Source organism: Ailuropoda melanoleuca, chromosome 3 (genome assembly GCF_002007445.2).
Source record: "Ailuropoda melanoleuca isolate Jingjing chromosome 3, ASM200744v2, whole genome shotgun sequence".
In the NCBI taxonomy this organism is placed as follows: domain Eukaryota; kingdom Metazoa; phylum Chordata; class Mammalia; order Carnivora; family Ursidae; genus Ailuropoda; species Ailuropoda melanoleuca.
This window is the reverse complement of record NC_048220.1, coordinates 82,246,767-82,261,974: the sequence shown is the minus strand read 5'-3', so window position 1 is coordinate 82,261,974 and position 15,208 is coordinate 82,246,767. Positions and strand designations below refer to the sequence as shown.

The 15,208-nt window shown below is 36.3% G+C and overlaps 1 protein-coding gene across 10 annotated transcripts in view; it reads right to left on the bottom strand.

The window, feature by feature from the left end:
- Positions 1-15,208, bottom strand: part of APC (APC regulator of WNT signaling pathway) — a 121,879-nt gene that overhangs the window by 68,069 nt on the left and 38,602 nt on the right. For 4 of the 10 annotated variants that reach the window (XM_011224905.3, XM_019799609.2, XM_019799604.2 and 1 more), the window contains exon 2: positions 5,917-6,069. The exons of the other annotated variants lie outside the window; for them this stretch is intronic. In XM_011224905.3, coding sequence (XP_011223207.1) covers positions 5,917-6,051 — 135 coding nt within the window. In that variant the 5' untranslated portion in view covers positions 6,052-6,069. The remainder of the gene's footprint in view (positions 1-5,916; positions 6,070-15,208) is intronic. 10 annotated transcript variants of the gene reach the window in all.

Here is a 15,208-nt window from a genome sequence, read left to right as displayed (position 1 = left end):
AACCAACTTGCATTCCCACCAACAATGTAGGAGGGATCCCCTTTCTCCACATCCTCTCCAACAATTATTGTTGTTTCTTGCCTTGTCTTATCTTGTATCTTCTTTTAAAAGCATTACAGGGGCGCCTGGGTGGCTCAGTCGTTAAGTGTCTGCCTTCGGCTCAGGGCGTGATCCCAGCGTCCTGGGATCGAGCCCCACATCAGGCTCCTCCGCTGGGAGCCTGCTTCTTCCTCTCCCACTCCCCCTGCTTGTGTTCCCTCTTTCGCTGGCTGTCTCTCTGTCAAATGAATGAATAAAATCTTTAAAAAATAAAAAAATAAAAAAATAAAAAAATAAATAAAAGCATTACAAAGGATCTTGGTTTTAATGTATCAATTTTTTCTTTTATGTTTAGTGCTTTGTCATTCTGTTGAAGAAATCTTTGCCTACTCTAAAAACATGAAGCTGTTCCCTATGTTTCCTTCTGGAAGCCACTATTCTGTCTTTCACACTTACGTCTATAATCCATTTTGAATTAATTTTTGCATATATATGAGGTAGGACTCAGAGCTCCCTTTTTTCTTTCTCTTTATGCAAATATTTAATTGCCCCTGTACCACTTATTGAAAAGACCACCATTTCCCCACCAAAATGCAGGGATGCCTTGGTCATAAATCAAGTAACCACAAATGTGCAGCTACTTTTCTCCACTCTATTTCTGCTAGTCGACTAGTCTACCATCACACTGTCTTAATAACTTTGCAACTTAACACTAATTCTCAGCCACTATCTCTTTAAATATTACTTTTGCTCTATTTTCTTCCTGTATCTATTTGCCTGTGTCCTTCATAACTCTTACATACTGTTTTTTTTAAAAAGTATTTATTTATTTTAGAGACAGTGTGCATGTGCATGCACACAAGCACACATGTGCGGGGGGAGGGAGAATCTCAAGCAGACTTCCCACTGAGTGCAAGGCTCAATCTCATGACCCTGAGGCCATGACCAAGAGTCAGACCCTTAACTCACTAAGCCATTCAGGTGCCCCCACACTGTTTTTATTCCCATTTTTTAATTTTCTGTGCTTCAGTTGGATACTGTCTATAAAACTTTTTTACATGTTCACTAACTTTATCTTCTCACTAGTTTATTAATTCTGTGTTTACAGGCTCATCTAATAAGTTATTAATAAAACTATTTTTCAGTTTTAGACTATTACAGATTACAATTCTCTGTCTAAATTTTCTGAATTTTCATCCATTTTATTCATATCTTTTTTAAAAAGACATTTATAATAATTACGTTAAAATTTTTGTTAATTCCAATATTTAGATCACCTTTGGATTTGCTTCTATTAACTATTTGTTCTCTTAATGATCACTCATTTTCCTGTTTCTTGCATTTCTTGGAACTTTTAGCTGTATGCCAATCATTACGTATACAGAACAAGAGAGACTTAAGACGTATTTTCCTTTAGAGTTTATCCCTTTCCACCACTGGGGTCTTACCTCCTCCATCCAAATAGGAACTAAAAATGGGACGCAGGTGCAGTTCAAGCAAAATTCACATCTGATTTGACGTGCCAAGTTCTGTGTGTCTCTGATCTAAATTTAACTGAAAATAATACAGGTTTCCGTCTCCTCAGCCCTTAGCCTACTACCCTATATAGCCCTCAAATCTGATATTTATCTTGAAAGGAAAGCCAGCTATGTTTAATACAGGCCCCTTCCCTCTGGTGAGTCTGTGTCTCTCAAGCACTGCACGATTATAGAATATTTCACTTTCCCTTATTCTCAGGTGGTGCCTGACTCCTTAGCCCTACCAAATTCTGTCCCTTGGAGGTAATGGGCTTCGGTCTTTAATTTTCTGCTCCACAAAGTTAAAAATATGGCAAATGTCTTGAGAAGGAAACCTCTTGCGTGAAAGTAATGTATCTTTCCCAAGCAGGACTTTGCCTTGTAACATTTAGCTTTCCCAGTCCATTCCTAGCATCCTTCACAAGACTCAATGAATGTTCCATGGGGAAAACTAGCCATGCATTTGGAGCGCCTCTAAATGTCAATACTTCATATCTGGCCACACGTTTGTCAAGACCTGCAACAGTTTCCTTTCCTCCAGTGGAATCCTGCTTGTGCCAGTGATGAACGGCAGCCTGTGCTCGGAATTAACAAATATCCCTGGGGAAGAAAATCACCAGCAATGTCAGTTATTTGACAAAGGGATCTTTCCTCTTATGAATTTTAGTTAATACAGTCCTTGATGACTCCACAGTTCTGCTCTCCAAGGTCTTTTAAAGTATGATTTTTGTATTTTATCCAGTAGTTTTTAGTTGTTGCAGTAGGAATGACTGGTTTGGGGCTGAGTCCTGCACACAATCTAAATGAAGTAGTCCTTAATTTCAAAGTTTTTTTAAAAAATGCAACACAACTGCAAAGTAATTCCAAATAAAATATTTTAAAAAATGCTTTGAGAAATGGCAGCTTTTAAAATTGATATGTAATTTTGAGGGAGAGAATATTCACTTGTATTTATAAATCCTGGAAATTTGGATTTAAAAAATTAGTTATTTATATTATTATATAACCACACATTATTTCTTAAAATATTTTAAGAGTTTAGAAATATTAAATGAAATGTTCTGTGGTGATATCAGTGAAAAGAAAGTATTTATCAATGAGCAACTGTGTCGTTTCAGGGATGCTGCTACTTGATCCACTTCTGATTTTGTCATTACATCAGTTTTAGATTATTTTCATTTCAAATACAAGTGTATTTGATAATTAAATCTTCAAAATAAATCATGAACTGTGTCAATCTGAGTTTTTATTTCTAATTTCTTCTTACATTCTGAAAATAAGATATTCTACGTGTACGTGATTTCGCAGTTATACAATTTATAAAACTTCATTCTGTCAAAATACAACAAAGACATAAAGGGTTCATTAATAATTTACCTACAGGTAATTTTTTTAATACCATGACATCCCTCAGTTTAAATGCTTAATATCTCTACATGACCATACTTATCTTGTTGCTATGCTCAGCATTTTAAAGTAAATCAAGTTGAGTTCTAGCCCCTGAATAAAAAGTACAGTATGTAATTTCTTTTAAATTTAGCTACAATTTCTGCATTTATCTAATTTCAGGTCATCTAAATACCAAGAAATCTGTTTTATTTTACTACAGAAAATGTCAAACATAAACATAAGAATAGAGAATATTATAGCAATCTCCCATGTATCCTCACATCCCACCTCAGTAATGATCAATTCATGATCTTATTTCATCTGTATCTATGCCCACTTCCTCTATTCCCTTCCCTGACTCAAATCCATTTGCAAAATAAATCTCAGACATCATATTACTTCTTCTATAAATAAGCCAGATATATATTTAAACAGGGATTCTTTCTAACCACAACTGCAATGCCATCATTATACCCAGAAATTAACATTTCCTTAATGTTCAAATACACAGTCAGGGTTCACATTTCCCTAACTGTTGCACACATATTCCCTGACTGTCACACACAAAATATTTTTATAGTTTATTTGTATCAATGCCTTGTAATCAACAGCAAAACAGTATTCTTTTTTGCCACTAGATGGTACTACTGCATAAATTTCAGAAATCCTTAAATTACCTAGTTGAAGGGGACCCACCTTGCCTTTCTTTGGGGTAAACAGGTTAATGAGCAGGAAACAGGATTCAAGATTATATAATGTCTTCTAAACAATAATAAGTGATTTTGGGTAAATAACCATTGTTTTGGATTAACCTGAATCCAATGTGGGAAGTGCCAATGTTTCCAAGTGTCTCTTCACAAATCAATATTCTAAGACAAAACAAATGGTCATGGTTCCTGCTCTTGAACAGCTTAAATCCTCTTAAGGAGAGACACATAAATAATTTCATTACAAGGTTGTAACTGCTATGCTACCATATGCCCAATCCTCAAGAAATAAGTGGCTGGCTTTGCAAAGATGTCTGCAGAAGCACTTGCTGAGTAATTATCCATTCATGGTTGAATTCAGACCTATCTTAAGTGCCAGTATTCATGATGTACAATATGATACACCACAGGGGTAAGTGGTCAACCTGATATTCCACTACAGAAATTTAAGGGTCTGGCTTGTATTTTTACTCCAAGACATTCCTATTCAGCATGGAGATGGGTCTAAAGGTAGGTTAAAATGCATCCCAAAAATAAATTTTGAATTTGCTCAAGTAGTTAAGCAAAACCTAAAAGGGATCTCAAAACTGCGCACTATAAAACATCCCGATAGGCCTGCCAAGAGGAATTCTTTCAAAATACACCTCCCAAAGTAGATGAAAGAGTAGTCCTGTTGGGAATTTTACATTTTGTATCTTTAAACTGTTTTTTATTTTATTTTTTAAAGATTTTATTTATTTATTCGACAGAGATAGAGCCAGCCAGCGAGAGAGGGAACACAAGCAGGGGGAGTGGGAGAGGAAGAAGCAGGCTCATAGCAGAGGAGCCTGATGTGGGGCTCGATCCCATAACGCCGGGATCACGCCCTGAGCCGAAGGCAGACGCTTAACCGCTGTGCCACCCAGGCGCCCCAATGTATCTTTAAACTTTTAAAACCACATGCCACGTACAATAATTTTAGATATACTGTGTTAATCATTGTTAAAATAGCAAACTATTCTTTTTTAATATTAGATGACTGATTTGGCTATTTTTAAGGTCACCTGCAGTATGGGATGAGAAAACATGTTTTCTTAAAGTCTACCTTATTTCCGAATGGACTGGAGGTAGGTATCTTGGAGATTTGTCCTCACTGAGGGCAGTTTTTAAACACAGAAATAGGTAATTAGAGTAGAAAAGATTTAAGGACAGATAGACTAGTACGTATGAGTAAAAGGTTGAACTGTTATGATGTTGACAATAAGGAGGTAAAAGGGGAGCAAAAACAGTTCAGTGATGTACAGAAGCTTGAAGAATAAGGGAGACCTCAAAATGCATAGAATAAGATGGAGAAGAAAATAGGCAATGAATAAGCAGTAAGAGTAGTGAACAGACAGGAAGAACAGCATCAGGCACCCAGATGCTAAACAGCCAAGGGGCAGAAACAACACAAAGAGGGAAGAATTTTTGAGAGAAAGAGGTTAACAGGATCTCCAAATCTATAAAGTTATTAAGTTCGGTGAGAAGGGAATCTGCCTAAGTAACTGGAAATTAAAACAGCTAAAATTTTAAGCTCAATTATTCTGAAATTTGAACATATCTTCCCCAGCGCACACTGAGTATTTTGTAAGTTTTCTTGGAGGTTATCACAACTTTTCAATGCTGTTCGGCAAACCAATTTCAGGACTTGAAGGAGCCATGGAACTCATGTAGGCTAGTGTGATGCTAGTGTTTTCCAAATAAGGCACCTTAAGTCCAGAACGGTACCTAGAGGTAATGAAGCTCGGCTTATGGCAAAACAAGGAATAGGACCAGGTACTGACTTTCAGTTCTGGACTGTTCCCCATAGGGCATTCTGTTTTTCTTGACCATTTATCATTTGCTGCACTTAAGTGGAGACAAGATCTGGGAGAGTTGGGGAAGAAGACCATATTTAATAACTGAGATATATTCTAAAGTTTGAAACTAGTTTCTATGAATTATGCAGAACACCCAGCCTCAGTATAGAGATACTAAAGTTGGTCTCTTATTTTTAAGCTTAAAAATAACTAAGAACAAATTAACTAGCCATTGGATTTTTACAATTATTTTCTTTCTATGATTCGCTGGATTAATTTGACACATTTTGTTCAAAATATACATGCTAACTTTGCAAGAAAGAGTATACATATTGCTGCTGAACTTAAAATACACTCTTAAGTAACCGAAGTATCTAACCCCACTTTACAGGAGGGAATACTGAATAAAAATGGATAAACTACAATTAAAAGTCACAGTCTTGATACCTTCATATTAGATGCCTCAGTTTCCAGTTTTGTAAGATGATTGGAATTATCTTCTAGCTCTTGTCGAAGATTTGAGTTCTCCATCTTCAGTGCCTCAACTTGCTTTAACAACTGATCATATGAAGCCGCAGCCATCCTTGGCTACCCTCGGACCTATAAGGTTAAAAAGGGTTTTGAAATTCACTACTAAAAATACTGTGGCTGCTTGTTTACAAAGAAAGGGATAAAGAAACAAAACTCTGGAGACATTTAATAACAATATTGTTCAAGCAGCAGTTCTTTCTAAGAGGATGAAACACGAGAGTCTTCACTGAAGACGAGGAGTAAGATAGAAGAGAACCTCAGCAGTGCTTGACTACATCTGCCTTTTCACAGGTGGATGAGATCTCTGTCAGGCTAGAATTTTTTTCAAGTTTTTAAAGATACTTTAACTGGTCTTATAGGTAAAATTTATGTAATAAAATGTAATAATTGTAAGACGTTCATATTGGGAATATTATTTATGGATTTTGTTCAAGAGTTACATAATTTAAAGCCAGAATGAATTAATGAGATTGGGTATTACATTCTATCACTTGGAGAGAAGGCTAGCCTTAAATATAATCCATGGTGGAGTCGTTCTGAACTTCTAAGAAGGACTCATTAAAAAGGCAGCCATTTAACAAAATGGATACAAAGGAGAGCATTAGCTTGAGACTTCCATCTTTATGATAGGAAGATATTGATAAGTAAGAATTACTAATATAAAGTTCTATTACATTTATTCAAAAAGATGAATATAATAGGCCATGCTATAGCGTATGTGGTCTTGGGACCCACCATGCTCAGACTGAGGCCAAAAGATACTTGAAGAAAATGGATGAGTTTCAAAGCAGAATTGTCAAAGAGAAGTAAGGCAGAGTCTGGCAATTAATTATATCACTGTGAAAGAAGAGGGGAGAAAAGAAAGAGAAGATAGCCAGGTAGTAAGAGGTCCTTAGCATGAATTAAGAGAATGCTAGGAGTTAGATTAAGACTAACCAAATTCAGAAGACCCACATTCTCTTTTTAGGTTAATCCCAAACTCAATTTGGAATAAATAAAATTCTGCCTATCTTAATTCTTTTAGAGCTAAAAACCATTACAAAAGTTTCTTTATAAACGATACTTAAAGATCTTGATGTAAGAAAATGCTTCTGTAATAAAATCCACTACACAAAATAAGGCAGACAGGTTTAAGACTGGCTAGTCACGACAGTACTGGAGCTTAGCAACTGGAAGACCTTTAAAACAAGGGAAATCAAAGGACTCAGGTCTAGCTACTTCTCCAAAGAGTTAATGATAAATCTGATGCAACCCACTGTCATCTGAGGAGGAAAGTAGTCCTGGGAGGTGGGCAATCACTCATAAAAGTCTTTATGACTGAAAACAATGAGAACTAGATTTGTATTTGGAAACACACGTCTTAATTTCAGGGCTGGTCATGGTTTACTTTGCCCCTTCATTTTAATTCACTTCGCTGTTGGTAAAATGGTTATCTACTACCTGCACAAATATTATTTACAGGGATACTATTAGAATTAAGGAAGGAAAGGCAGGCTGAAAAGTGCTATGTAAATGTGTTATGTTATAAAAATACACATGTGGGGCGCCTGGGTGGCACAGCAGTTAAGCGTCTGCCTTCGGCTCAGGGCGTGATCCCGGCGTTGTGGGATTGAGAGCCCCACATCAGGCTCCTCCGCTATGAGCCTGCTTCTTCCTCTCCCACTCCCCCTGCTTGTGTTCCCTCTCTCGCTGGCTGTCTCTGTCTCTGTCGAATAAATAAATAAAATCTTTGAAAAAAAATAAATAAAAATAAATAATAAAAATACACATGTAACATATCTTCCTTAGTAAGATCTAATGTCAATCTATTGTTACAAGTTTCTCCCCCCTGACCAAGGGACAAGAGGTAAAGAAGTAAGTCAGTTACTTGAAAAGGACAGAGACATCTCAAAAATGAAGGAGAAATTCGTAAGTATGATCATTTATCTGCTTTATGTCATCCCATTAACAAGCAGGTCTGAAAATATATAGCACATTAAAAACTATGTAACAGATGTGGGGATCTGACAGAATTTAATATTGCAAGCCCTGAAATTATTTACTTCAAATAAAACTTTAACAGGCAATTTTGCACTAAGATAATAAAACAATATAAAAGGTAGTAACACAGAGAAAGAGACAGGGATACACAGGTATGTTAAAGATATGGAGGTTATAACCTTACACAATCACAGAAAGAGCCAGATGGGCAAAATGAGCATAGATGAAGTGCTCTTTATTGAAGGGAAAAAATCCAACCCTTCAAATGGACAATTAAAACATTCCAACATCCCCCCCACAGCCTCCAGGATCACAAGCATTAAAGTAATTTCTGCTCTAGAAAGCAGGGTATTTCATATAATTCGATGGGAAAAAGAAGATGTTTCACGGAGTAATACTTCCTTGTATCCTTTTAAGATGCTGCAATCACTGTTCCCTAAATCAAAACTGCTTTATGCAAAATTCGAGAAATCATCAATTTACATTAGAATACCTTTTGTGCAATCATTAGAATTTCATACGAAATGCACCTTAACTGCAAGTCACTCAATGTTAAAAAAATCAAAATTTATCTCATGAAATGGGGAAAACCTCTGAATCTTTCACTTTAATCAGTGTATGCAAACATCCCAATTTGTTTTTCTGTAATGTCAAGATGCCCATTAAAGAGACCCTCACCCCATAAGGGTAGGGTAGGGGAGAAGAAAGCAAAGGACTCTTATTTAGACTTTTATTCAAATGTTCACTGAAAAACAAATTTACCAGTATCCTAAGAAATTAACTCAAGTAGGAAAAAAAGTTTCAGGCTGGCAAGAGGATATTCAATTAGAATTAAATTTGGAGTTATCGTTATTATTAATAATGTAAGAAGTTTGGGATCACTTTTTTTTTAATTAGTGGAACTGTTTTTATTGTTTTGTTTTGATGAATTAAAAATACATACTTGGTAGCACTTTTAGCTTGCAATAAGAGAAAAATACCAACAGAAAGAGAAGAAAGAAAAAGAATCGTAAGACTATTTGTTCAACTACGGGCAAATATATTTGAAAACTTAAATAATTTTCTAGACAATGTAATTTATCAAAATTAACCCCAACAAGATAGAAAACCCAAAATTTCCAATAAAAATCACTATTAGAAAACTGACATCATTCAACATGCTAATAGATCTACACAGGAAACAACAACAACTATGGTTATGCCAAAGATGATCTACAAAGTCAACGCCCACTCTTGTTGAGAATACTGAATGTAAAAGGACTCTTCTTTAATATGATCCATATCAGCTGGAAGGCCAGCACCACACTCAATGTGGAAACAGATCTATTCCTAAAGTCAGGAGAAGCCCATTTTTACCACTATTACTCATTATACTAGCCAGCACAATTAAAGAATGAAGTTAGAAAGGAATACTATTGGCAGATGACATAATTATATACCTAGAATATCCCAAAAAATTAACTAAATATTACTATAATATGATAATTGAGTAATTTAGTGAAGTCCAAAATATATAGAAATCTTTCCTTCATGTGCGAAGAGAAATCAGATAGAAGATGAAATGGAAGGAAAGGTCCTATTTATAATTTTTAGAAGTATAAAATACTTAGGCATAAACTGAACAGAGTCCAAAACATATATGAGGAAAACTATAATGTACTTTACTCGTGTATATAAACATTCAGTATCATGCAGATGTGACTCCCCCAACTTAATTGATAAATCTTATGCACTCCCAATAAATATGCTATGTAAGATTTGTTTTCATTCTGTCTTCTGCAGCTAGACCTTTGGAAAAACAAGCGAAAAAGGCGAAGTATGAAAGAAGGAACAGACCTACTACATACGTAGTGCGTACTATGTACATGCTGTCCAATCACTTTATAAACAGAACAGCGCACAGTTAACTGCATTGTACCAATAAATTAATTTCCTAGGCCTGATACTTGTACTGTGGATATGTAAGATGTCAACATTAAGGGAAGCCGGGAAGCTGAGTAAAGGGTATACAGAAACTTACTGTTCTATTTTTCCAACTCTTCATAAGTCCAAAGTGACTTCAAAAAAACAAAAGCTTTTAAAACCTATGACACTGTCATATGAATAGATCAACCATGGGAACACATGCATGCACACAGACACAAATCCAGAAGTTAATGTATATAAATTTAGTCATAATGAAGGCAGCATCTCAAATACATGTGAAAAGATGGACTTTAAATAAATGGCATTAGGCAAAAAGGCAGCCATAAGAAACAAGATAAAATTACATCTACTCCTCATACTACATACTAAGGTAAAGTACAAAAGGAACAGAAATTTAAATGTTTAAGAACATTACATGGCATTTAAATTATGAAAACAGTTTTTTTTTTAAATTAAAGATATTTAAATGGAATATACCCTCTCTTTCAAGGAGTTCTCTGAAGTGATGATGTCTCTTACTATATAGGGTCACTTCAAGCAACTGGGAAGGTTTTTATCTGGTATAAAAGCGTAACTACTTTTAAATAAGTAGTATACAACCACGCAGTGGAATACTGCATTGGCATTAAAAAGAACAAGGCTGATGTTAAGGAAAAAAAGGCCAAAAAAAAAAAAAGAAAGAAAGAGTGCAGGTCACTAGATCCCATATGGTCCATCCTGTTATATTAAAAATAAAAGAACTGTGTAAGGATAAAAAATGTGATTGAAAGGATATGCAAAAATACAGTCACTGCTTCTAGAAATAAAAGGTCTGAGGTCTGCTGAGAAGCACCCTTCTTTTTTATTGCCTACCCTTTGGTAGTTTGAAGATAAAAGCAAAAAGTTGGTTGTTTCAAAAGGCTAAATATGATTACACAGAGAGAAGAGACCAAACAAAGAACCTGAACAAAATGTGAGGGATGGGGGGAGGCCGATTTAAGAAGAAATAGAGAATCTTAATAAGTTCTATAACTATTGAAAAATTAGAACAGTAGTTAAATATTTTCTCCCTTCTCCTCCCAACACAAAAAAACCAAACATTTAAGAAACAAATCATTCTGACCTCATAAAAACTTTCCCAAGAATAGATAAGAAATATTCCCTAATGTATTCAATGAGGCCAACATAATCGTGATATGAAAGTCAAAGGTAGTATGAAAATAATTAGGGGCTGATATTATCATTAATGTTGATATAAAAATCCTGAACAAAGTATCAGGAAACAGAATATACTAGTATACAGTAAAGAAATTACAGCAGAAACAGGATGAGTTTGTTTTATGAATGCAAGGATAGTTTAACATTAGATCATTTATGTGTCATTCACTACATTAAAATACTAAAGAAAAGGGGTGCCTGGGTGCCTCAGTTAAGCACCCACCTTCAGCTCAGGTCACGATCTCAGGGTCCTAGGATGGAGGCCTGCCTTGGGCTCCCTGCTCAGCAGGCACTCTGCTTCTCCCTCTCCTTCTGCCCCTCCCCCTGCTCCTGTGCTTGTGCATGTGTATGCTTGCTCTCTCTAGTAAATAAATAAAATCTTAAGAAAATAAAATACTAAAGAAGAAAAGTCATATGATCATCTCAATATACAAAGAAAAAACATTTGATAAAAGTCATTAGCTATTCAAGATAAAAACTCTTAATAAACTGGAAAGAGGGAAATTGCCAAAAAGGTACAGTAAACATTTTTAATAGTGAAATGTTAGAGACATTCTTTTTATTTTATTTTTTTTTTAAAGATTTTATTTATTTTTGAGAGAGAGAAAGAGTGAGAGAGAGAGTGCATGAGTAGGGTGGGGGCAGAGGGAGCAGCAGACTCCCCACTGAGCAGGGAGCCTGATGGGGAACTTGATCCCAGCGCCCTGGAATCATGACCTGAGCAGAAGGCAGACATTCAACCGACTGAGCCACCCAGGCATCCGAGACATTCTTTTTCTAAAATTGAGAACAAAATAAGGTTGTCTACTATTAAACACTTTTATTCAACATAATCCTGGAAGTCCTAATTAGCACAGTAAATTATCAGAAAGAATAATGAGTGGAAAGGCAGAAATAAAACAGAAACTTTTTTTTTTTTTAGATTTTATTTATTTATTTGACAGAGCTAGAGAGCACAAGCAGAAGGAAACGGCAGAGGGAGAGACAGAGAGAGAAGCAGGGAGCCCAAAGTGGGATATGATATCAGGATTCTGGGATCACGACCTGGGTTGAAGGCAGACGCTTAACTGACTGAGCCACCCAGGTGCTCCAGAAAAATCTTAAACATGAAAATTTGACAAGTTTGTCAGATAAAAGATTAATATACTGAAAAAAATTTTTAATTCCAAGCAGAGCCCCTCACCTATTTTTAATTCTTTTCTCTTTATTTAACAACAAATGCAGGTTCTTATCTTCCATCCTACTTCTCTTCCTATTCTCTATTAAGACCCAATAAGTCACGATGTTCAGTTTCTTATCTGCTATATTCTTTGCCTACTCCTTCCTTTCTTTTTTTTTTTTTTTTTTAAAGATTTTATTCATTCATTCGACAGAGATAGAGACAGCCAGCGAGAGAGGGAACACAAGCAGGGTGAGTGGGAGAGGAAGAAGCAGGCTCATAGTAGAGGAGCCTGATGTGGGGCTCGATCCCATAACGCCGGGATCACGCCCTGAGCCGAAGGCAGACGCTCAACCGCTGTGCCACCCAGGCGCCCCCTACTCCTTCCTTTCTTACATTCTGTAAATGGCTACTTTATTTGGTTAGGCTCCCAAGCCCATCCCAAGTGAAGTCAAGCTCCCAGATGGCCACCAAAATTATGTGAAACAGGCTGATAAACATTTTCTGCAAAGATCAGGTAATAAAAAATGCTTTACGGGCCCTATGATTTCTGTCACAACTACCTTTGTTGCTTCTAATGCAAAAGCAACCACAGATAAAACCTAAATAAATGGGCATGACCAGGAGTGCCTGGGTGGCTCAGTCGGTTAAGCGTCCAACTCTTGATTTTGGCTCAAGTCATGATCTCGGGGTCCTGGGATCAAGCCTGGCATTGGGCTCTGCGCTTGGCAGGCAATTTGCTTGAGATTCTCTCTCTCTCCCCCTCTGCCTCTCCGCTCACTCAAGTGCATGCTCTTTCAATAAATAAATAAAATCTTAAAAAAAAAAAAAAAGGACATGACCATGTTCCAATAAAATTTAGTTTACAAAACAGTGGTGGTTTGCTGACCCCTGGCCCAGAGCACAAATTCCCAATTCTGGCTTTTAAACACCCCAAGGTATGACAAATAATTTCAAAGGCTATTAAAAAATTTCAAGATTAATATTTCACTTTTAAATAACAGCAAATAACCTGCTATGCTGGAAAAGAACAGAGAACTAGGAAGTCTTAGGTCCTTGATTAATTCTCAGCAATCATTTTTAATTTCCATGGTTTCTTCGTCTTCCAGAAATTTGCTGCAAATCTCTATTTGGCTCCCTCTCACTCTATGGCATTATAAGTACATATCTTTAAAAATTTATTTTTACCATCACTTAAATGGGGTCTTAGGAGAAAGAGATGACAAATACAAGTGATTAATTTACTAGCTTGCATCAGAAATTCTATTGTACATTAAGGTCTTTAATTCACATAGAATTTCTATTTTTACATATTGTATGAATAGATAGTACTTTAACTTTGTCTCTCATATGGATAACCAATCACACTAACACTATTTATTAAAACATTTCCTTTCCACTGAACATAAATGTATTTTTTATCATATGCTAAATTCTCATGTATACTTAAAACTGTCACTGCATACATTTATATTAATTTGAGACAGATTACATTTCTATGATACTAAATCTTAGCTCTCTGTGTCATAAATGATTTAGGTCCTTCAATCAAATTTTCTAGTTTTTTTCAAGAGAAGGTTCTACGCCTTTTCTTTTTTTATTTTAAAATTTTTATTTATTTATTTGACAGAGAGAGAGAGCGAGAGAGGGAACACAAGCAAGGGGAGTATGAGAGGGAGAAGCAGGCTTTCCGAGCAGGGAGCCTGATGCGGGCTCGATCGTGACCTGAGCCGAAGGCAGAAGCTTACCGGCTGAGCCACCCAGGCGCCCTCTATGCCTTTTCTTTTCTTTCTTTTTTTTTTTTTTTTAAAGATTTTATTTATCCATCCGACAGAGACAGAGACAGCCAGCGAGAGAGGGAACACAAGCAGGAGGAGTGGGAGAGGAAGAAGCAGGCCCATAGCGGAGGAGCCTGATGTGGGACTCTATCCCAGAACGCCGGGATCACGCCCCGAGCCGAAGGCAGACGCCTAACCGCTGTGCCACCCAGGCGCCCCCCTCTATGCCTTTTCTTATCAAATTTATTTCTGGGTTTTTTTGTTGTGAATAAACACCACCATTCCATGCCAGGTATTTCTAGTACAGATAAAAAGCTACTGATTTTATTTAATACATACCCCTTATGTACCCAACTTTTCAAATTATCCCATGAATTCTAATAGTTTTTCTTGTGAATTTTCTGGGTATAATCATATAATTTATAATTAAAGGTCATTTTGTCTCTTCTTTCCCAGTATTTATACCTTGTTTCTTTTTCTTGTTACCTGGAAACTTCAAAGTAATGCTGAATAGTGATCTTATCCCTGATTTTAATAGGAATGGTTTAGTGTTTCACCATTTTATAGTCTTACTCTTAAGATTTCATAAATATTTTTTAGGTATTTTCCTTTAAGTTTGTTGGTTTTTTTTTTTTTTTAAGATTTTATTTACTTATTTGAGAGACAGAGTAAGTGAGAAAGAGAGAAAGAGCAGGAACAGGGGGAGGAGCAGAGGGAGAGGAGGAAACAGACACCCCGTGGAGCAGGGATCCTGACCAGGGCTGGATCCCACCCAAGCTGAAGGCAGGTGTTTAACCAACTGAGCCACCCAGGTGCCCCTTCCTTTAAGTTTTTATTAGTAGTAGTTTGTAAATGCTTTTATAACACCTTTTGATATAATATAGAACTATATCATTTTTTTCTTTTAATTAGTTGCTGTCAATTATAAGATTTTCTCATTTTTAAAAAAAAGATTTTATTTATTTATTTATATATTTGACAGAGAGATAGCCGGCGAGAGAGGGAACACAGCAGGGGAGTAGGAGAGGAAGAAGCAGACTCCTAGCGGAGAAGCCTGATGTGGGGCTCGATCCCGTAACGCCGGGATCACGCCCTGAGTCAAAGGCAGACGCCTAATGACTGCGCTACCCAGGTGCCCGAAGATTTTTTCATTTTGACCCATCTTCCT